At 51.6% G+C, this 22,638-nt stretch overlaps 6 protein-coding genes across 6 annotated transcripts; 2 read left to right on the top strand and 4 right to left on the bottom strand.

Annotated features, from left to right (window-relative positions):
• Window positions 1-143: 143 nt before the first annotated feature.
• Window positions 144-1,683, bottom strand: cox15 (cytochrome c oxidase assembly protein cox15; the record flags this gene model as incomplete). Its single annotated transcript, XM_026746729.1, has 2 exons — window positions 144-1,257; window positions 1,310-1,683. 2 exons carry the CDS (start codon window positions 1,681-1,683, stop codon window positions 144-146), a joined length of 1,488 nt encoding a protein of 495 aa, XP_026604209.1.
• A 424-nt stretch (window positions 1,684-2,107) lies between these two features.
• On the top strand, window positions 2,108-3,552 carry DSM5745_04712 (uncharacterized protein; the record flags this gene model as incomplete). The annotated part of the gene is made up of 2 exons (XM_026746728.1): window positions 2,108-2,603; window positions 2,654-3,552. The coding sequence occupies 2 exons, from the start codon at window positions 2,108-2,110 to the stop codon at window positions 3,550-3,552; spliced, it is 1,395 nt and encodes a 464-aa protein (XP_026604208.1).
• Window positions 3,553-4,283: 731 nt separating this feature from the next.
• DSM5745_04711 (uncharacterized protein) lies at window positions 4,284-8,069 on the top strand (the record flags this gene model as incomplete). The annotated part of the gene is made up of 4 exons (XM_026746727.1): window positions 4,284-5,710; window positions 5,761-5,927; window positions 6,458-7,208; window positions 7,268-8,069. The coding sequence occupies 4 exons, from the start codon at window positions 4,284-4,286 to the stop codon at window positions 8,067-8,069; spliced, it is 3,147 nt and encodes a 1,048-aa protein (XP_026604207.1).
• Window positions 8,070-9,307: 1,238 nt separating this feature from the next.
• On the bottom strand, window positions 9,308-10,325 carry DSM5745_04710 (putative mitochondrial dicarboxylate carrier protein; the record flags this gene model as incomplete). The annotated part of the gene is made up of 2 exons (XM_026746726.1): window positions 9,308-9,356; window positions 9,430-10,325. The coding sequence occupies 2 exons, from the start codon at window positions 10,323-10,325 to the stop codon at window positions 9,308-9,310; spliced, it is 945 nt and encodes a 314-aa protein (XP_026604206.1).
• A 3,935-nt stretch (window positions 10,326-14,260) lies between these two features.
• On the bottom strand, window positions 14,261-16,319 carry acuF (phosphoenolpyruvate carboxykinase PCK1; the record flags this gene model as incomplete). The annotated part of the gene is made up of 4 exons (XM_026746725.1): window positions 14,261-15,607; window positions 15,886-16,086; window positions 16,140-16,215; window positions 16,270-16,319. The coding sequence occupies 4 exons, from the start codon at window positions 16,317-16,319 to the stop codon at window positions 14,261-14,263; spliced, it is 1,674 nt and encodes a 557-aa protein (XP_026604205.1).
• A 2,666-nt stretch (window positions 16,320-18,985) lies between these two features.
• On the bottom strand, window positions 18,986-22,452 carry DSM5745_04708 (putative plasma membrane antiporter; the record flags this gene model as incomplete). The annotated part of the gene is made up of 8 exons (XM_026746724.1): window positions 18,986-19,731; window positions 19,803-19,997; window positions 20,054-20,171; window positions 20,488-20,700; window positions 20,888-21,282; window positions 21,331-21,896; window positions 21,951-22,363; window positions 22,396-22,452. The coding sequence occupies 8 exons, from the start codon at window positions 22,450-22,452 to the stop codon at window positions 18,986-18,988; spliced, it is 2,703 nt and encodes a 900-aa protein (XP_026604204.1).
• Between the last annotated feature and the right edge of the window lie 186 nt (window positions 22,453-22,638).

Below are 22,638 nucleotides of genomic sequence, written 5' to 3'. Positions count from 1 at the left end.
ATCGATAGAATGATCAAAATATATGGAGGCCAATCAAGGCAGTAATGTACAGGGAAATAAGTAGAGATTTTCGTAATGATACAGTGAGTAAGCCAAAGCTTTAGAATCTGATAGCTTGAAGACTCTCGTGTTGGCCCATTATTTCATAGCCTAGGAGCGGCCTGACGCGCGGCATTTGACAACGAGTGGCCGCGCGCCTTTGCTGCCATCTGCAGCAACTTCGCGGTTCGTGAAGGGTGCCATACACGGCTACCAAGCACGAGAACCCAAGTAAGAAGGAACAAGCTTCCAGCCTGGTGAGCTGAAGCCAAGGGAGTGGGAACAAGGTACAGTAGGGTTGTCAGACCGAGTCCGACCTGCACACAAGCGAAGGCGACGACACCGTGAACGCCCTTCTTCGCAGCGGGTGGCAGGAAACGCTTCATGTTAGGCGACATGCGCGTGTAGCCCCAGAGAGCCATTATGGACGTGAATGTTGTCATAGCCAGGATACGGTGGTCCAATTGGACAAGGGAAGGGTTCTCGAGCATGTTCCTCCACCACCTGTCTGAGCGGTCCTCGTGGCGAGAATATCTGTCATCAAACAGCTCCGACCTGGGAGGTGTAAGTCCGTTACCCATCCAGGGGAATTCATTGTAAATAAGTCCGGCGTCGAGACCGGCGACAAGAGCACCGGACATGGCAGTCACGAAAACAAGAGCGGCCAAACCGGCAACAGATCGGCGGAAAAGCTTAAGCTTGGGATCCTTGAGTGTGTCCAATAGTTTAATTCCAGCATCAGTGTCAGAAAGAAGACGATGGGACCGCAGAATAGCAAGACCATTCCAAAGCATTGCAGTGTAGCAGACGAAGGCGGCACCCAGATGCGCTGTCAAGCGGTACTGACTGACACGGGGGTGACTGCCGGGAGCGAAAAGGTCGTCCTTCAATCCGGACTTGACCATCCACCAACCGATAAATCCCTGGAATCCAATCAAGCCTGCAATACCAGCTAATCGTAGTGCCATTGGCTTGCTGACCCTTTTCCTAGCAACAAAGTAGACAGCCGGGAGAACGAAGGAGAGTCCGACAAATCGACCCCAGAGGCGGTGGATCCATTCCATGTAGTAGATAGACTTGAATTCGGAGAGCGTCATTGTAGGGTTCAAAAGCTGGAACTCGGGAGAAGCACGGTATTTTGAGAACTCGGATTCCCAGTCTGCGGCGTTCATGGGAGGAAGGGATCCGGTGACAGGGCGCCATTCGGTGATACTCAAACTATACACTTCGGTCAACGATATGTCAAGCAGACATCACGATTGCAACATACCCAGACTCTGTTAGCCTTGTAAGGCCTCCAAAGACAACGATACCGAAAACACTAGCCGCGCTGGCTAGTAACCAGTATGCAACACTCTTGTTGCTCACATCGGGGAAACTTGATTTCGACGCTTCTGACTTTGTACCGTTGACAGCGGCGGAGTCGGAGGCGCATCGTGCGAAGGCCTTCCTTGCTTGGCTCTTCAGGGACGTCGCATTGATCCTGCTGCTGTTTTGAATGGAGAGACCGGAGGGAGTGCGGAGAGTCCTTTTGGTGCCAAAGTTTTGGCTCCGGACAAGGCATTGACGGCAGGTAAATAATTCTTTAGAAAGCCGCGGTGCAAGGCGCCGAAAAAGGAGCGCAGAGCTCCCTAGAGACGCCATAATAACGACAATGTTTTGGACTTGTGCTTCGAGAGAGAAAAAAAGTGTCAAATGTCGCGATCGGAGAATGCGGCGGACATACGGGGCTCTAGGCCGAATGCGCGGAGCCAATCAGGGTGCCATAATTTGAAGTCTGTAGATACTAGATAGAGTAGGCATATCATACGATGTTGAGGCCACGAGTTCGGTGTGCACTAGGCGCTCTTAGATGAGCATGAGCATAAAGGTAACTCAGCAAGCATTTGTATATACACAGCAGCCCTAAAGACTTCTGTAGCAATAGCCTTGAGGTTCATATAATTCCTGAGGCAGAAGCTATCCCGTTTTGGCTTAGCGCAGATTCAACCATCGGAGCGCTACCAACAACAACAAAGGCTCGTAATCCTCAACTCGCACTTCGTCAGATGGCCTCTTATTAAAAAAAATGTCCTATGCGCTTGAAACTAAGAAGCGCAAATTCCACAGAGTCCTCGAGTCCCTAACGAAACCCTCGAATCCCGAATCCTCAAAGCAGCCCGCGAGCTCTGCGACAGCTCAGCATGGCCCGTCTGCGAAACGGGCCCGCCTAAGCGGCCGAGATGATAGTATCCTCGGCTCTGTACGGAAAGACATTCTCAAGATTGCGCGACCTGTTTCGCGCGCCTCGTCCGTATCGTCGCAATCCCGACCTAGCTTCGTTCCCTGGGACCGCGACCGTTTTCTAGAGCGGTTGGAGACTTTTCGGCGAGTAGACCGTTGGTCACCGAAACCCTCTGCGGTAAATGAGGTGGAATGGGCCAAACGTGGCTGGATCTGTACGGACGTTGCACGTGTTACGTGCGTGGGAGGGTGTGGTGGCTCCGTTGTTGTTAAAATCCCCGACGAGCTTGACGAGCTGGATGGCTATGATGGCGACAAGATACAGGAAAGGAAGGATGTCCGTGAGTATCTACATATGGTTCCAGAATGGCTTAGTGCTGATGGGATTCAGGTGCCAAGCTCGTACAGGAATATACAGGTCGTATAGTTCAAGCGCACGGGGAGAATTGCCCGTGGCGCAACAAGGGCTGTGATGGTTTGTCTCAATCCCCTATCTGGGGAAATGGATGTTTTGACTTACAAAGCTCAGCTACGATCCATCGACTGCCTTTGACAAATCCGGACACCGCAATCTCTCATCTGCAGTCGCGCTATTCGCATTTACTCAAGATGGCCAACCAGTTGCCCGAACCTGACTCCCTACAAACACCGGAAGGCTTCAACGCTAAGGACATAATCTCTATTCTGCCTGCGGGGGCATTGCAGCCATCGGACGTACGCCAGGAAACTACAGAGACACAGGAATTCAGCTCAGACGACAATCAAGAACATATATCCCAACCTTCGTCTCAGAGCGGCACTCTGATTAACGAGTCAGCATTTACTCTAGCCTTTCTCGGTTGGGACTCTGTTGGAGGGGCTCAGGGCGTCGCTGGGTGCAGTATGTGCTTCCGACGCCTAGGTCTTTGGATGTACAAGCCAAAGAGCAACGGGGATGAACCTGTCCATGACCCACTAGACGTCGCTAACGAGCATATGGAATACTGCCCATGGATCAATGGCAGGGCTCAAAGTGGTACAGGAAAACCTTCTGAGAAACCAGAGAGGTTTCACAGTGGGTGGGAGCTTCTGGCCCAGGCACTCAAAGTGAAGCATCTACGACAGGCCCGAACAAACACCCCTATGAGTAGTCGAGCTGGATCAGAAGCACCTACTGCAGACGAACCTGTGATCGACGAACAAAATGACGATATAAGGAGAGCCAAGGACCGAGAGTGGTGGGCCAAAATTCGCCGGATGAGACAGGTGCTGAATATTAAATCTCCAAGAAGAAAACCATCAACAACATAATGATTGCTTCCATTTTATATCTTCATACTGGGGTTTATTACTAGCGCAGCGTTGAAGCGGTTGGCCTGGGCGTTTTACTTCATATTTTCCGCCCACGCAGAATATATATTATCACGAGCATAGCGATGGAAGAGTGAGAATCCTGTTCATCAACTTATAGAGAGCGGCTAATAGCCGGCGACTGGAGTTCTTTCAATTGTATCCAATCTTTGTCTAGACAGGATATCGCTCACTAGCCGAAGTGGGCATAGCTTAATCTGGTCCAAAGCTTTGGCTAATCTCCGTTTGGACTGGTTCTCAGCTCCGCAACAAACCAGCTTCAAATGAAATAACTACATGACCCCTCTTCTTTGGTACGTTTGTTGCCCTGCATATTATTACGAGTCGTCTATCAATGTGAGCTTTCACTGCCTTCGAAGGTGAAATATATTTCCTGGAATGAAGGAGGGAAAGGACTCTCGAGCAAAATCATTGTCACTTCACCAGCCATTTCCAGACAACTGACTGTGTTGATGAATATCATGCTAATTAAGTGCATTTAGGCAACTCGAATAGAATCCAATCTGCATCTGAAAACAAAACCGAGATTACGGAACCTAGGTTCCTGCAGAGTAGACCAACTCCATTTACCTGCACTACCCTCCGAGCGGCCAGAACTACCACCTACCCAACCCCGAAGTCAACCAGAAACCGCCGAGGACAAATCTTAACCGTATCTACTCCTTGCGGCCATGGACTCGCCTCGTGGCTCGGAAGGACCCCGGCCGGTCAACACTTCAGTGGAGAAATCTGGGAGTCGCGTGTCGCCTAGCGCAGCTGCAAATGGCCATGGCTCTCCTATCGACAAAAAGCGGAAATTGGGAGAAGAGGAGGACACATCAAGATCTGCTGCGGAGGACCGTTTCGGCTCCAAGCGCAAGCGAGTTCAGGAACGACACCAAAAGCGAAGACCCGGCCGATCACCGCACTCCGTTTATTCACGACGCGATGCAGATGAGAACTCACGCGTGCCGAACCGAAGCGACCAGTCGCGCAGATCACCATCTCCGTTGCCACCTCGTCGTTCGCCCACACCTGAAGCGCAGGCGCGACAGCGGAAACGGCCGGGTGGTGGTGCACGTCGAGGCCTCGTGGACCCTGAAACAATTCGCAGGAGACAAGAAGAGCGAGCGCGTGCTCAGGAAGATGATGCCATGCGTTATTCTCAAAGTCGAGGCGTGACTGATATCGTTCGCCAACACTACAATGCCGTGCCTCAGCGCGGCAGAGAATGGCGCAAAACCGAGAGCAAGATCAAAGGACTGCGCAGCTTCAACAACTGGGTCAAGAGCACCCTTATTCAGAAGTTCTCACCTGATGAGGATTTTGTTTCCCAATCCCTTGATACTAAGGATTGGGCAAATGGCGCTGCGCCGCCGCCTGTGGAGGAGAAACGGCTGCTAGTCATCGACCTTGGCTGTGGCAAAGGCGGGGATTTGGGTAAATGGCAGTTAGCACCTCAACCTATTGATCTCTACGTCGGCCTTGACCCTGCGGACATCTCCATTGACCAGGCACGGGACCGCTACGCGCAGATGAAAACCGGACGGGGGCCGCGTCAACGCCGTGGTCCTCTTTTCCATGCAGAATTCGCACCGAAAGACTGCTTTGGTGAATGGCTGGGGGATGTTCCCATAGTGCAGCAAGTGGGAATCGAGGCCAACGTAGGGCCTGGGGGCTCCGTCATGGCCTCGCGATGGGGTGGCGGCGGATTCGATGTTGTTGCATCCATGTTCACGATCCACTATGCTTTCGAGAGCGAGGACAAGGCAAGGCAGATGCTACGTAATGTTGCAGGATGTCTAAAAAAGGGTGGTCGCTTCCTCGGAGTTTGTCCAAATTCGGACGTCATCAGCGCCAATGTGGCCGACTATCACACAAAGCAAAAGGCAACTGAAGCTGAAAAGAAGAAGGAAGCTACAGAGCCTGAAGATGGAGAAGTGGAAGACGATGTGAAGAAGGCGGAATGGGGAAACCCCATCTACCGCGTGCGCTTCCCTGGAGCTACTCCCGAAGATGGAGTATTCCGGCCTCCCTTTGGATGGAAGTACAGTTATTTCATGGAAGAAGCTGTCGAGGAGATTCCGGAGTACGTCGTGCCTTGGGAAGCATTCCGAGCGTAAGTGCCTGCGCCTTCTCTAGACTGCCCTCTTTAACTTTGGTCCACAGGTTGACCGAAGAATACAACCTTGAGCTGCAATACCGAAAGTCATTCCTTGACGTATGGAAGGACGAGAAGAATGACTCGGAACTTGGCCCATTGAGTGAGCGGATGGGGGTCCGTGATAGGGCTACCGGCGAGCTCTTGATGACAAAGGAGGAGCAGGAAGCAGCAAGTAAGTACGACCCTTGAAAAATGGCCAGTCCCAGCTAACCAAGCAGGTTTCTATCACGCATTCTGCTTCTATAAAGTCTAGGATGTTGCTCATCTCAGACTTGTATATCTACTATCATTTGGGCTCAACCAGTAGTACCATATACCGAATCCCTTTTTGTAACTTCACTTATCCTACGGACCACTGAATGAACGTAGACTCATGAACCCGGCATTCCTCAAATGTTTTGATCTTTGAACGGGAAAAGCAGAAATAACATATCTCGCGGTAAGGCAGTAAGGCACTTAGGTACAAAAGATAATTAAGCCCGAAAAGGCTAGCGCAATCGCGTCGCGCTCAAAGCAACATTCATTTATCGGTGGTTGACAAAGAAACCAAACCTCAACACAGATACCCACAATTAGCACTCTCATCGTTCAGTTCATCCTAAGAAACAGGGGACAGACCCTTTCACTTCCCAAACCCGCACTCAGAACATACCATGCAGCCAATCAGGCGCATTCAAAACGCGAAAATGCTCTCAACACCAGGACCCTCACGCGGACTATCCAACCCCGCCTCAAGCTCCAGACGCAGAGACAGAGACCGCGACCGCGATCGAGGTTCACCCAGCCGAGAAGGAACGCCTCCTCTGCCCGAGTACGAAGCGCCCATTGCCCCACTCACCGACCCCGGCCGACAAGCCCTCATAGCCCTCCTCCGCTCACAGAACCTGCGCTCACTCAAAACACATATCCACCACGTCGAAACGAAGCTCACAGATGCGGCAGGAGAGGTAAACGAGCGGTTGGCGGACGCGAAACTGCGTGCGAAGAAGAAGGCCGAGAGGCAGAGGGAGAGTAGAGAAGCTAGCCGGTCCACGACGGAGGTTGAAGGTGGTGAGAATGTCAATCTGGACGACAAGGAGGATCCGGAGGAAGCAGAGCGGTTGAGAGAGTTGGAGGAACAGGTAGAGGCTGTTACGGGGCGGTTGGACAAGAATATGCGCAGGGCGATTGATTCGGCCGTTAGGATTGACGGGTTGAGTAATGCCTTGAACAAGTTGCAGGGCGAAGCGGAGGTGGCTGCGACTGCGAACAATCAACGGCAGAGGCAGAGGCGGCGAAGACGTGCTGAGGTGGAAGATGGGGATGAGGATGAGAACGGGGATGGGGACGGGGACTTGTATGAGGCCTCGCCTCAGACGGAGGTAGACGTGGAGCAGATTTCGCTGAGAGCGAAGCTTGAGCGAGCAATGGCTGAGGACCAAGAGAAATGGGAGGAAATGACATTGACAGAACGGTGCGCTTCCAGCTACTGTTGCTTCACTTTTCTCAAACGCTGACAGGTTCCTTGAACAGGTACTCCAAACATAACGATTATATCGGCTTCTACCGCATGATCCACGAAGCCAAGCACCCCGGCGACAATGTGCCTCCCCTTCCGCACGCCTCAACCTGGTTCGCGCACCTCGAAGACCCCAACACCGCTACGCGGTCATCCTCCTCACGCACGACCCGCCAACAACGCCCCCGAACCACCTCGGCCGCCTCTGACTCCGACGATCTCGCCATCGAGAGCGAGCGCATCTCCCTCAAATGCCCCATTACCCTCCTCCTCTTCCGCGATCCTGTCACCAGCACAAAATGCCCGCACAGCTTCGAGCGAGACGCCATAACTTCCATGATCGATCAGAGCGCCCTTACTATCGCTGCCGCACCATCAACATCCGGTCGCGGTGGCCGCCGTATCCGCGCCGTGAAGTGCCCTGTCTGCGAGGTGGTCCTGACGAACAATGACCTCCGCCAGGATCCCGTGCTGGTAAGGCGTGTGCGTCGTGCCGCGAGAAGACAAGAGCGTGAGGACGAGGAGGAAGCGGAGCTGGGACTCTCGGGACGGAGGAAGGGCAGGGTTACTCTTGGGAGCGATGATGATGATGATGAGGATGAAAGTCGTGGTGGGGGTGCCAGTCGCGCCACGACGGTTGATTACATCCGAATCAAGCAGGAGAGGGCGAGATCACGCGGCGTTACTGAGGTTGAGGATCATGAGGAGGAGGATGAGCAGGCTACTGCACCGGAGAGTGACACGCATGGTTCGAATGAGGAAGAAAGCGAATCGGGCTCAAGTGACTCGAATGAGGATGATGAGATGGAAGAATAAGAGGATACCCGAACCTTTGATCTACGCAGTTCTTTCTACGCTATACTTAACCAGGAGCATCAAGATAATCCAAGACTGGCAAAGCTGCCTAGATGATCAAGAGGCCATTGAGCTTTCTTCCGGATGCGATTTCATAGATTGGCAATTAGAATCCTCGCCGAGAAGGTGCAATTCTCGAAAATTCAGATCTAGAAGGAAAGATCGACCGACAGCGCGAGCATCTGCAACCCTGGACACCGTGGTGTCTGCCTTACATGGATTCTCTTCCGCGCCATTTGTAACTGGAGCAACACAATCCCCACTCCATTAAGACCGTCGGTTCGATTTGCCGTATCCCACGTCTTCTGTTCTCGGGATGCCGGTGAGGCAAGTAACAACGGTCCCGGTGTGGACGCAGCGGTCTGGGCCCAACAACTACCCCCAACGGGCATGCGCTATGCGTGACTTTGTATACCCTGTACTTGGCAGAACTGCTATTCCAAACTTAAACTAAATCCACTGGTGAATATAAGCTCGTATATTGTAGCACGAGGATTTTTTGGTCCATTGTGGGATTATCGATGCTAGGGCCAGCCTGCGGTTGTTCATTTTCGTGACTCGTCTCAACTACCTACATACAACTAGGTACGTCATGCAAGTGTGAGTACGAACTTTTGCGGACAACTGTGCTGCCCTGCTCGCCATGGGTATACTAAGCGCATAAACAATAATCAAGACAGTCGCGGATGCAGACAGAGGGGATATGCACAATCCTCGTGAGACTAATAGACAAACACCCGAAATCCGTTCAAAGCTTGGGATAATTAAAAGCATGCAAGATTGACGTAAAGCACCATCCACTACGTCGGGTCCAAATGGGGACGTGCAACAGAAGTCTTTGGTTAATAGCAAGGAGGCTTTCGGCCTTGATAGCGTCGAGCGAAAATCCACCGTTCTGGACAGTGCCGCGGTGCCCAAATACTGGGATGTCCGCGTAAGACAGATAGATAAGTGAACGAACGTTATAAGAGCCCTGAAAACAGTTCTATCGCGCTTTGTCCGATTGTAGCGACGTATTCGAACACTGCCATTGTATGACACCATTCGGACACTGTCCGATAAAGACTGGGTTCGTGGTAAAAATATGGGAGCCTCAACTCTCTCGCAGACATCGACGTGAGGGTTCGAGAATGTATTGCAGAAAAAGCATGTTTGGGCTAGATGACGCCCGGTTACACGGACTTTTTTCTCGGGTGCGTTTACTTGGTGATGAGGTTAAGGTAATCAGCGACGATAAGGGTCACCATCCTAAAAGTGGAGCGGTGGGTCAGTGATAAGCAACAAGAAAAAACAAAGTATGCACGGAGTGGGGGAGACTAACGCATGAGGGGCGATCCGCACATAGTATGTGCCAAACCCGCGATAGAACCTCAACCAGCCTTCTTCACGAACCACCTTGCGAGCACAGTCGAACATTCCCTTGTATGGTAATTGTCCCGTCTTGGGGTCCTTTTGTTGTTTTTGCAGGCGAGTTTTGACAAAGTCGAACGGAAGCGATAGGAAACTGGCGAAGAAGCCGGCGATCGCAGATGCGGCAAAGGTCTGGTTTTGCGCCGAAAGAGTTGTCCGAGTCTTCAGCTGTGCTTTTGATTCCGCAAAGAAGGCCAATTGTCCCAGGTTGAGGGCCATGGCACGCACAACGGTCGGAAAAGCGCCGGACCAGAGGGCAGTTACTCCTTCGGCTTTTGAAATGCGGAGCAATGCATCGATAACGGAGCGGTAGTTAGCCCGCGCCTCGGGAGGCTTAAGACCGTCTGACTGCATTCGAACGAGCGCCAGATCCGCCGGGTTACCGATCATGGCGGCTATACCACCAGCTGTCAAGCCGGCACCCGCGCGCTCTGCGAAAGTCACTTTTCGGTTCGCCATCTCGGCCTTCTTGGTCAAGCTCTTCATGAAAGTGTCAAAGAATCCGAGGCGCGCTGTTGTATAAACGGCCTGACGCAGGAGACCAGCAGATAAACCAGTGTAAAGGTCGAGCACTTTTCCGGATGCGATGATATTACGAGCCACGCCAAAGGCCGAAGGACGAGGGCCAGTGCGCACACCTTCGCCAGCGAGCTGCAGACGCACTTTGATCATATCAATGGGCTGAATGACGGCCGTGGCCGTCATGCCGGCCAAACCGCCATTAACGAAGGGAAGAGCGGCACGGGTATAGGGTTGATGCAAGAAATCAACGCGGGGTTGGGCCGATTCTTTAGTAGTGGAGGCCATGTTGATGAGGAAACGAGATTCACACCAGACCTGTAGATAATTAGTTGGCTGTAGTAAACAGCGACGGGAGCAGTGTGGAATGATATAGCGGAACGAGAGTGGACTGTGTAATTCGAGAGAGCAACGAAACGAGAGAGAGACCATGAACTGACCGATGATATATAGCGAAGGAAACGGGAACTGACGGGAAAACAGCCGCTAACAGCGGAAATGGCAATGACAATTAACACTGGGGGAAGGAGTAGCTGGTGCGACGGAGATGACGTCGACGAGAGGGGAAGAAGGTGGTGGTATACCCTGACACTTTATAGCCTGGAGGGAGCCGGGATCCGATGGCCAGGCACTGTGCCAGAACCAGAAGATGGAGAAGAGGGGAAGTCGAGCGGAAGAAGATAAAACGGAGAAGAGAAGCTGCTGTTCCAAGGTTGAGCGTGGCTGTCAGATGATGGACGGGGATTAGATGCGGGAGAGACGGAGCGAGACCTATCACTGCAAAACTGGGGAGAGCACTGCGTCTACTAATAGTAGTCAAGTCTCAAGAGCACAGCAGGAAGCCCGACAGCTTCTTATAATTGCATCGTCCCGATAATATCCTTGCAGTAACCGAGATCCAGCTCCGAGGGGTATAGTCCAGGCTAAGTAGTCGAACATTTCGGTGACGGGGCAGCAATATCCTCCCAGCTAATGCTAGTACCGGAGTAATTCTCACGCTAAGAGTGTTATAATACAATAATAATCCATAATCCTGGTCTAGTTCTTAGCTGTCTCCACTGCAGAACTGAAACTACATAAAAGTGGATGAGGATATTCAGGAATGCGGGGATGCTGTCCGATCTGTCGGCGTGCATTAGTTCTGTACTCTTGTCCAAGTATTTCTTTTTGCGCCAACTTCTCCCATTTCTGTTTCGCTTGACTATACTCATCATCTCCAGAATATCCGGCTTGTCAAATATTACTTTCCACTTACTGTGTAGGTCAAATCATAATAGGCTACTGGGTATATGAATACCGAGTACCTAACCGCATTTGGCCGATTACTCCATATGTTACGGAGACTGAGTGCCAGGCGATAAGACCGTAAGCATTCGGGCATCTCTACCGAGTTTCCCACCGCTCGAACTTGATCTACTTCCGCCGGTTTCCCGAGCTGGTCCCGAGTGTTTCGGTCGCAGTGTGGCACTGGCCGTCGCAATGCGCGTTGAGGCTGAGGTATTGATGGTTGGTCCCGATGTCTCATGCCGTACAGCTCGGGTGTTTGCCGGCGGTTATGCCGCTGTCCCATGTTGTAGACTATGCTGGGTCCAATTTGTTGGGATGTGGAGTGTGGGAACATTGACTCTATTGCATGCCCCATTTCGTCACTAGGCTGTGGTGTCTAGTTGACGCGAAGGTCTGTTCTCAGCCTCGTTGAGGAAGTTGACGTCCCGCTTTTCGTGCTACGGAGTATAACTCGTCCGGAGGGACCCATGACGGATGCCATTGACGGAACGTGGTCGACTTATCCGAGTTTCCGTATCTTGGGCGATTGATCAGGTATCTGAGCCTCTCAGACCGAGGTATCTTACTGGATGGGTGCTTCAAGCTCATTCATCGTGATGGTCGATGAATGTGCCGATTTCGGCGGGTACCGGAGGCGGAGCACTGTTGTCCATAGTATACTTCGGATATGATGGTTAATGAATGGTTGGGTAGCCTGTTCGGTCAGGTAGTATCTGGTGCAGTTCCGTGTCGAACAAGGTGATGAGGTATTTAAGAGCCTTGGTAATTTGTGTCACATTGTGCCCTCTTCTGAATGTGTAGATGGCACGATGCTCAAGCGTTGTGGCTGAGGCGCCATTTGGACTGCTGGAGTAGCTGCTGGACACATGCCGCAGTATCCATAGGCCTGGCAGTGCCCTATGTGCCGATTGCAATAGGCTATACAGAAGCATCCGAATTACGGAGGAATCTTCACCAACATTCAAGGATTTAACGTCCAGCTGGTGGGGCGTGTTGACCAGGAACGGGGAAAGGGACAGCGGGCGCTAGAAGCATAGCTGATCTGGACCCGATGGGCCTGGAGAACGGTACTCCGGGGAGGCTAATCAGCAACTGGAAAATTATCAGCATGCTCTATCCTCGGATAGGCGGGCGGACGGCGGGACGGCAAAGGCTGAATGCGGATAGAATTAGACATGGGTAGCTGGCTGCCAGAACTTGCACTGTAGCCCAGGTAAGTTAGGCCCGCATTTGGCAGATTGTGTGTTCTTTGTTGATTCAGAATGATGGCTTGACGGTGTGGATGGGTATAGATAAGAGAAGGTTGAGTTGAGACTCTCATCTGACGGTTGAATCGTTGAGGACCTCGGGAAAGAAGACGGCGGGGATATGTTGGGTCAAAGATAGCTTCCGTATAATGTAAACTTTGGAAAAATTGATATTCATTACGGCCGGGTGGCCTAATGGTAAGGCGTCAGGTTTCGGCTCACCGAAATACCTATCGATTGAACTTCCATTCAATTCCCTGAAAATTGCGGGTTCGAGTCCCGTCTCGGTCGAATTTTTTGATTTCCCGCATTTCATTTCTCTATCAGCAACTCTATTCCCAATTGTTTTTTCTTTAGTGAGCAACAGCACAAAAAATGTTTTGCGGGATCAATCACGAGATCATCCTTTTACTATTTTCTACCATGTATCACGGATATACCAGCAAAAAGCAAAAACAATGAAACCGACCGAGACGCGACTCGAACGCGCAATCTTCAGAGGTTTTGGGGGTGCTTTCAAGCTCCATCAAACCGAAATCTGACGCCTTACCATTAGGCCACCCGGCCGTGATTGGTCGAAACACTGCTCCATGGGCATATCTCAGCCAATGATATTATCTGCCAAAGCTTAGATACCTAACGATATTGTGGCAAACAAAACACCTCACTCACTATCGAGGACTACACACCCTTTCAGTATGCAAGCATGGATAACATGCAATCCACTTTCTGCAATGCAGGCCCGCCAATCTTTAAATATACTTATCAAGGTAGAGCCGGGGTTTGGGTCAACTGATATGGCTGTGGGACTAGTTCGTCTAGACGACTACTTTTCATCAACATGTCTGCCTTTCTCGAGCGGTCGAAGCGAGGATAAGTCAATGGTCGTTCAGAATGACCTCGTGAGGTCACGGTTAATGATTCCCATAAAAAGGTATACCCTATTCGCACGACCAAAGACCAGTTCTGACCTTGTCCTTCAGCAAGCGCACTAGCGGATGAACAACCCAGCTGCGGGTTTGAATGGCTACACTGACAACCACGACATGGCCGATTTTCGCTAGTTTGTTTGAATAGTAGCTGCCGGATAATCCAAGACCGGTGCGGGTTTGGTCTGTAGATTCTGTTGGGGAAGAGTTGCATGTACCCGCTGGGCCTCGTGCTAATAGGACTACGTACTCGGAGGATTGTAGTCCGGCTTTCTCACCTATATATTGAAAGTTCCATGCCTCCAATAAGTCGACAAGCCTGAGTTACTTCTGACCAGATTTCACACCGTCTTCTGGATTACACGATGTTCAATTAAGGGAAAGGAGAGCTGAACTGGACGCTAATACACTTCTCGTACTAGTCGTTGTGTATAGAGGATATACCCTTGACTGACGTTCGATAAGCGCTACTTCGAGGTGCAGGTAAGCAAGACTGCCACTGTCCACGGAAACAGTTACCTAAAGAGAAAAAGAGTTGGGAATAGCCACTGGATTGTCTAACATCTACTGACTATTCAGCACAGGAGCCAAAAGGGCATTGCCAAATTGTATCAATCCCGGCCCTCTGAGAGAAAACAGACCCAAGTAACGCAGCACGCCATGCAATATATGAGACGACATAAAAAAGAAAAGGGGCATCATGGAAATAAAATGGAATGGAAAGAAGAAAAAAGGCAAAAACGATTTTATCTTCACCAGCCTACTCCTGGACAACGGGACCAGCCGCGATGACCTCCTTGGTAGCTTGGTCGGCGTACTTTTGGAAGTTCTCGTTGAAGAGCTTGGCGAGCTTGTTAACCTCATCTGAGAAGCCGGTAGAAGCGGTCCAGCTGTTCTTGGGGTTCAGAAGCTCGTCAGGAACACCGGGACAGCTCTTGGGCACGTGAAGGTTGAAGACGTCGTACGTCTCGTACTCCGCCTTGGCGAGCTCACCGTTGTGGATGGCGTCGAGAATGGCACGGGTGTACTTGAGAGGGCAGCGCTTGCCGCCGGTGGTGGCGCCAGCGCCAACCCAACCGGTGTTAAGGAGCCAAGCGTTGGCCTTGTGCTGGGAGATCTTGTCCGCAAGCATCTTAGCGTAGCGCATGGGGTGCAGGGCAAGGAAGGGCTGGGCGAAGCAGGAGGAGAAGGTGGCTTGAGGTTCTGTCACGCCGTCTTCCGTACCAGCCATCTTGGAGGTGTAACCGGAGATGAAGTGGAACATAACCTGTTCGGTGGTGAGCTTGGAGATGGGAGGCAGAACACCACGGGCATCGCAAGTGAGGAGGATGATGTTCGTGGGGTGGTTGTCAGAGAGACAGGGAATCTTGGCGTTCTCGATGTATTCGATAGGGTAAGCGCAGCGGGTGTTCTCAGTAAGGGTAGAGTCGTCATAGTCGACAACACGGCTAATGGGGTCGAAGACGACGTTCTCAAGAACGGAACCGAAGCGGATGGCGTTGAAAATATCGGGCTCCTTCTCGGCGGAAAGACCAATGCACTTGGCGTAGCAGCCACCTTCAATGTTGAAGACACCACGGTCGGTCCAGCAGTGCTCGTCGTCACCAATCAGAGCACGCTTGGGGTCGGCAGAGAGAGTGGTCTTTCCGGTTCCGGAGAGACCGAAGAAGACAGTAACATCGCCGCTCTGGCCCTCGTTGGCGGAAGAGTGCAGGGTCAAAACGTTGTGCTTGACAGGCATCTCGTAGAAGAGAATAGTGAAGACACCCTTCTTCATCTCACCGGCGTACTCAGTGCCGAGGATAACCATCTCCTTCTCGGCAAAGTTAATGGCGACGGAGGTAGCAGATGTCATACCCTCAGTGAAGCGGTTGGCGGGGAAAGAGCCGGCATTGTAGATCACGTAGTCGGGGTGGAAGTGCTGGAGTTCTTCGGCAGAGGGACGGATAAGCATGTTGCGCATGAAAAGAGCATGGTAGGCGCGCGCGCAGACGACACGAACGCTGATTCGGTAGCGCTCATCCCAGCCAGCGAAACCATCAATCACGTAGATGCGGTTACGGGTGTTGAGATAGTCGACAGCACGCTCACGGTTGATACGCCACACCTGGAGGAGGACTGTCAGTGATAGTTCTATGTAGGTATAGTGACGTCACACAAGCGCATGCAAGGAGTATGCCTGCAGATCGGTCCGCAGACGAACGACGACCCACGACAACGACAAAGTAAAAAGGATAGGTGTGTTGCACAGGCTCAAAATGCCTCAACCCAATGAAGCATGAGGCATTAAGAAGTTTGTCACACCCTTTCGGAAAGAAAAAGCTTGTGTGCAGGCAATAGGAGGCCGGAGCAAACGCAAGGGATAGACCAGAAAGCTTGACTTACATCAGGAGTCATGGGCTTGTTAACGGGTCCCCACCAGACTTCCTTTTCTGAGGACTCTTCCTTCACGATCCGCTTATCTGAAGGCGATCGACCAGTTTTGGCGCCAGAGTAGGCTGTGAGAGCACCGCTTGATGTGATGGCGGTACCGGTTTCGTATACAAGAGCATCTTCATAGAGGGCAGCGACAGAGGGGTTCGCAATCTAGCCAAAGTCAGTGCTGAAGATAGAAGAGCGGCATACAAGTGCGAACTCACAATAGCAACGCGGTCGTAGTCAATGTGGGCGTGTTCATGAAGTTCTTCCTCAAGCTCAGTGTGGCCCTTGCCGGGTCTAGGCAGTCACGTCAGTACCATGTATGGAGGCGACAGCGAGGTAGGAACATACTGAACACCACCAGGGTGCAGGGCAGTACGGTTAACAGATGTAGCAACCATTGTTCTTAGCGAAGTCGAGTGATAATTATTGTTTCGTTGTCTCTCGATTTGCTGTTGATAGAAGTCTGAGTAGAGAGGACCTGGATCGGGGGGAGCAGCAGGGGGTATATGTATGTTTGCACCAGGAGCCATGATCAAGGCGTATACTCTAGTCTTGGTCGTTCCGGATGATGCTTCTCCACAGTCTGGCGGGAGATGTCGGGGCAAAGGACCGAGCTGAGGCGACAAAGGACAGTTGCGATAGCCCGAAGAGACCCGAACCCCAGATGTGGACACGAATTGGTTCCGGAGGAGCGAAGCGCTGAACCAACAAGAATGAAGGGTCGGGACAAAAGTGTTATCAAAGATAGCGTGTGTCGGAGAAACGCACACTAGTAAATGCCTCAGCGGAGGAAGATGCGAGGACAAGTTAAAGCGGAAAAGTTGGTTGATTTGTGATGCGGCAGGACCACGAGCGGCTGCTGCAAGCAACAAAGGGCCAACTCCGGCCATTCTCAGTGGCCTTTGTGCCAGTCATGACACAATATTTGTCAAAAGAGGTCATCGTGAGCCTCTCACACTGCTTACTGAGGTTCAGCGGGCCAAGGGAACCTGGAAGCGGTTGACAATGACGTTGAACTGATCCATCCATGTGTTAGGCTTAGCAGAGAACCTGGAACCTTAGTGGATGGAGGCTAACAGCCGATTTTGCGGGGAGAAGTGGCCAGGCAGGCAGGCATCAAGTCTACAACGGTTGATCTACACTCACGAGACCACGTCTACGGCCAAAAGTAAAACTCCGGCTACATGCTGCATTCTTTGATAGTAAGGACATTAGTCTCAAACAAATGCCTCATTCCATGCAGACACGAGAAACGAGGCCCGAATGACGACAGGCCGGGTTCGAAGTTCGGGATCTCCCCCAGCCCCCACTGAGCCGATGACTAACCGCATTCCGAGGCCAGCCGTGCAGCAGCCAATCAGGCCGCAGTCTTCAAATGATTGCCAATCCAGCGCCACTGAACGCGCATTCGGGCAGAAGTCATTGCCGTCCTCAAATCCACGATGATGCTGCGTTCGGATACATGCTCATTCTTGATTCTCTGCCTTGTTGTGGCGCGAAAGTTCAATAGAGCCTGGCTGTTCGCTCGTGACTGACGCCTTGAAAGGACACATGATGAGCGATTTGGTAATCTGGACTGGTCCAGCTCAGTTTTTGGGTCTTTTCGACCTCACGTGGACAGTATTCTGTCTGGGTGGAAGTCTGTATAGCTCGGGTCTCAGCTGTACAGCCACTGTCTCGGCAGTCAGTGAGGCAGTGTAGACATACTCGGGTCCTCGACTCCTCAGGCTTGTCTTGTACCCCGCATCGCCATCCGCCGAGCCTGGACCACGCGGGCCTTTCCCCGGACCGGACCTAGGCAAAGGGGTACAGCCTTATCCAGAACTGCGCCATAGCTATGTTCCTGATCTTTTCTCCGGTTGACCGTCACGGATAATGCTTCTTCAGTTGCCCGTCCGGGGTGGCGTACCGAGTAGATCCAGATACCCGTGGCTGTAGCCCTGCCAACGTCATGGAGGCCTCAAAAGAAGGATCCTCAAACATGGAGCTCTACTGAGGCTAAGAGCTCCACATCGGGCAAGATAGGAAGCAATCCGATTCATGTGCAAAACGCGCTGCCCTAATTTAGACTGAGGCAGGGCTAGACCAGGGCCCTTGTCTCAGGATTCGAATCCAGGTGCTGTGGGGATGACGATGCAGGGGTTGCGGTCCGGAAGATTTAGGAACAGTCGCGAACAGCTGCATGTTGGACACTTTATTTCTGGCACGCGCAGCAGCTCGAAATGCAGGAGATAAATGCCTCATAGTGGACATCAAAACATCGATAATGAAGATCAGAAGCAGATTTTCTCATTTTTCAGGCGGCTGTTCTGGCGGGACATTCACGTGTCATGGAGTTCAACTGTTCGAGCTGCTCTTCGGATCCTCAATCCTGGAGGCGCGCACGGTCCACGTGTCTGTAAAAAAGATTCATACATCTATCAATTCCTGCGATGCTGCCTGCGCTGGCACATTCGTTTCCAGTCGACTCAAGACTCAAGAGTCGGTCAGCCAGTTCTCAGCTCGACAAGTCCGATAGATAAGACAACACCAAATCAATCCAATAATACTCCGATGCAATGTTACCATGTTCCTTGATGTCTATCGCGTCTTTATCTGATACATCTATCTGTCTTCCCTGGTCCGTTTTCTACCGAAGTATATTCGTCGTCCGTAGCTTGGACTATCTTGGGCCGGAATACTACGGAACATTGTCTGGAATGCACTTTTGACGGCAATTTAGTAGTTGGAACTGCATATCTATAGAGTTATCTCATATATCCAGGATGCTCACTCTACCCTAAGCGGATGATTTCACTCTGAAAAAGCAGCGCCGACATTGACTGTTGCACGCCGCGCCCTCATGCTAAGAGTGACTTTGCTTTCGTCTCTTGGAGTCGGAGTCCAAAGAACGAGCACCGTTGACTTAAGGAAGACTCGGTATCCTAGAGGAGGATCAAGTATAACAGGCATTTTTTTGGGAATTCTGGCGTCCCAGGGCTATCCAAATGCTGGTAGATGATATCGTCCGTGCTCACAGATCACTTATGCAACTGACTGCATCGAATCAACAGGATGCCTTTAATCATCGCCCGAGTAACCCAAGAGTTCGTCGATACTCCCTCAACCGCTCAAGAACACGCTCGCCATTCCACAGCTCTCCAGCCTCCGGAGCACCTTCGTCTGCAGCTAATTCCGGCATCCCAACCTGCTCCAGGGCAAACGATGCGCCGACAGACCCATAGCAAGCTGCTTCAATGGCATCTCCTGTCTGGATATACCCAACGGCAAACGCTCCAAGAAAGGAGTTCCCTGCCCCGGTCGGATCGACCACTTTGTTGCCATTCCCGGGTTTATAGAAGGGCGGTAACCATGTAGGCGATATAAGGCGCGCGCATACAAGGCAGCCATGCTCGCCAGCTCGGACTATGGCGATTCCCTTACCATCGGGTCCAACGCCTTTCTCTGCATCCAAAAACCTCTGCGCTAGAGACTCGATCTTTTCCCTATCCATGTCGCCGGCGGGTGACGGTTCTCCACAGAGTCTTGCTAGCTCCAGGTGATTCGGTGAGAATACGTCGACCGTTTGGGCGGCGTCGATGCACGGTTGCAAGTTTTCTGTTTTGCAGGAGAGGGGAGCTGGCTCCCAGATGATAAGTGGGCGTTTCAGCATGCCGGAGCTCTTTCTGAGAGCTAAAATGTCCGCAACTCGAGCCTTGATGATCTGAGGAGACTCGAGGAAATGATATGCTCTTGACGCTAGAAGGGGTGTGCCGTTTAAACTATTAGTCTCGACTTGGAGAATTGGCGTCGTATACTTGAAGGTTTTGGCTAGGGTATAGGTTAGTCTTTATATATAGCTGACCCAATGAAGGAATGAAGGAATGAACGAGAATGCTCACGTCCGAATGTGGTATCCTTATACTCCAGCAAGCCTCTCGTTGATGGCTTCGCAAGTTCCTTCTCTACTCTCAGTGTCGCGTCCCAACTCTCCAGGAAACACCGCGTTGGTTCCGGAAAGTCATTCCCAATATGCAGCATCCAACCTAGAGAATTGCTAAGTGGAGGAGGAAGGAACAATCGAGCACCGAGTGTGGCTGCAAGAAAATTAGATGCTTATTCAGAAATATATATATCCGCAGGGGTGAAGAACCATACGCTCCTGAGCCCCCCAAAACATCTGTTAAGGGTACATGGCCCGGAAAGCGAATGTCGTCAAGTATTAGGAGACCGAGGCTCGTGAAGGAGATGCTGGGCTCTCTATCGTAGTCCTCATGACCACTTAGTACTGGATTCATAATCCCATGGATGTTTCCGATATCTCAGAAGAATATTGTATGTTGTCCAATAGCTTCACGTATAAATGGCACGACCGTGTGACCGCCGACTGATATCCCACTCAACACGGCCAATCACCCACCACTACCCAAAGCGGGGCTTCATGGCGGGGTAAGAAATAAAACATCCTCACTCTCAACACCATCATTTCTTCCTCCAACCTTCGTTCATACCACTCTGCCGAAGCCCCCCCAGCTGAGAACACAAGGTCCTCCATCTCCACTCTCCACAGGCGCCGATCAAGCTAACCATGCCGACGTATAGACAGACACTCTCAGTCGCAAAGCGAATAACACCAACCACGAAAAAATGGCCCACAACGCCTGTCCCAAGTGCGGTGCTACCATCACCAGCGACAACAAGAGCTGCAGCTCCTGCGGAAGCGTACGTTCTGCGTGCCCAACTCTCTCTTAAATCCCATCCGTAGGACTTGACTGATTTCTCATCCCAGACCTGCCCCGTCTAAGTCGAATCTTTAGCAAGGATAGGTCACTGATGCTGTGGACGGAGATGCATGATGCCAATTTGAATAGCGGGACAAGGATCTGGAAATAGTAGGCCGTTAAGACTGCGAATGAATTGACGAGAAATGAATGATGATACCTGTTTCTTTGCACACCATGCATAGAATTCCTAGCCGTGGTCAGACCATGTCCGTTGTATCTGCTTCGCGGCCTGTACGTTGGCTTGATTCGCCCGAGGCCGACGTAGCCAGACTGTAAGACATCGAACTGCGCTTGCTCCGTGGCCGGATTCTCTCACTGGACCCTCGCAGATCGGCCGATTCCTCCTCCTTCTCCTCATCTGGGTCGTCGTTCAGGACGTGGAGATGGTTTGGCTCTGAGAATCGGTTGTTGACCAGCACCGAGTGTCGCTGTCGGTCGACAGTGCTGTTGTTCGGCAACGGTTCGTTCTCGGATAAGAGAACCACCTCCACTGGGTGATCGTGGACCTTTCGAACTTTCAAGGCTTTGTAGAACACGTAAAGGATGGGGACAGACAGGCCGTGTACAATGATCGAGAATAGGACCAGCCAATATACGACTGTTGACTGTCAGAAAAAGCACCTTGCACTCCGAGGCGATGGCTCACCTGGCCTCATGGCAGCTGTTAGATTATTTATCTCTCTGTCGCTTTCTCCTCGGTCAGGAAACAGTCGCCGAGCATACTCTACGTATGCAATAGCTCCAACACCTTCGGTCGTTAGTAGATACCAGACAGAAGTCCATGGATGGCACTTGCCGATTGGCCCAAAGTGTCCCATAAACAAAGCCTCCCTCCAGTTGCTGCAGACCGCCGGCATGAACCGATATCCTGCCATAATGGCTGGAATACGGCGAAAGACTAGAATCATCATTCCCAGTCCAAAAAGGCGTGGGAAAGTGATGCCAGTGGCGTCGGGCATATGGAACTCTTCCCATGGCATGACTGCACCAAGGTACCCAAATGTTATGTAATTCATAACGGTCTCAAGCGAAGAGTTGAACGAGTCATGTCGGGCCTGAAGCTCGGCATTGTACAGTCCATCCCAATTCAGCATGTTACCTGCAACAAAACAGGCCAGTGTCTCATCCGAGCCAAAGCAGCCGCATGAACCCACAATAAATGCCCCCAGCGCTGCGGGGACTAGGGTAAAGCTCCCTGGGTCAATCCACTTTCTATTTCAAAAGATATCAGCATTTTTCTTTCGTTGGACCCCGGTGCGCGCTTACCTCTTGGACGACAAGTTGATGGCTTTACGGCATAGGAAGCCAACAGTAATCCCATAAGCAGCTCCTAGGACGATCATGTATAAGAACCCTTCGACAAACCAATGCTTCAAAGCCTTGCCCACGCCACCTCCAAAGCGTCCGACATCAATGGCCCCAAGGAAATCCGGGCCCCCTCTAGCGAGATCAAACTCTTCCAATACTACGGCGTTTGCAGGAGTGTCAGCGTACCGGAGGAGTGCTAGGCCGAGCAGCAGGAATGGAAAACCAAATCCGTCATTGCCGCCTGCCTCGGAGGAGATGAATTCGCGGAGATGTCGGCGGACATAATTGTCAGCAAAAGGGCCTTTGGCAATGGCTTGGGAAAGAATGGGATCTGTGCAGGTCACGCAAGAACCTATGATGAGAGCTGAAAGCTATGATTCCCGCAGGTTAGTGTCCGCTGGACCATGTTATGACAGGGGAGCCTACGAAGGATATGTGCGGGACTATCAGCTTGATACATGCCGATGATGCGATCCATCCTATAGCCATCAAAGGGAGTAGACAGATCGTCATTTCCTTGAGACGACACTTCAGGTATTTCTTTGGTAGCTCATAGCCGGCTTTGACTAGTTGAATACCGATCACTAGGCGTGTTAACGCCTAGATTTTGTCAGCTTCATATCTCTAAGGGCTTCTACGTCACCGT

This window comes from Aspergillus mulundensis (genome assembly GCF_003369625.1).
Source record: "Aspergillus mulundensis strain DSM 5745 chromosome Unknown scaffold_4, whole genome shotgun sequence".
In the NCBI taxonomy this organism is placed as follows: Eukaryota; Fungi; Ascomycota; class Eurotiomycetes; order Eurotiales; family Aspergillaceae; genus Aspergillus; species Aspergillus mulundensis.
The sequence above is the reverse complement of the archived record's forward strand: the minus strand, read 5'-3'. Positions and strand labels throughout refer to the sequence as shown.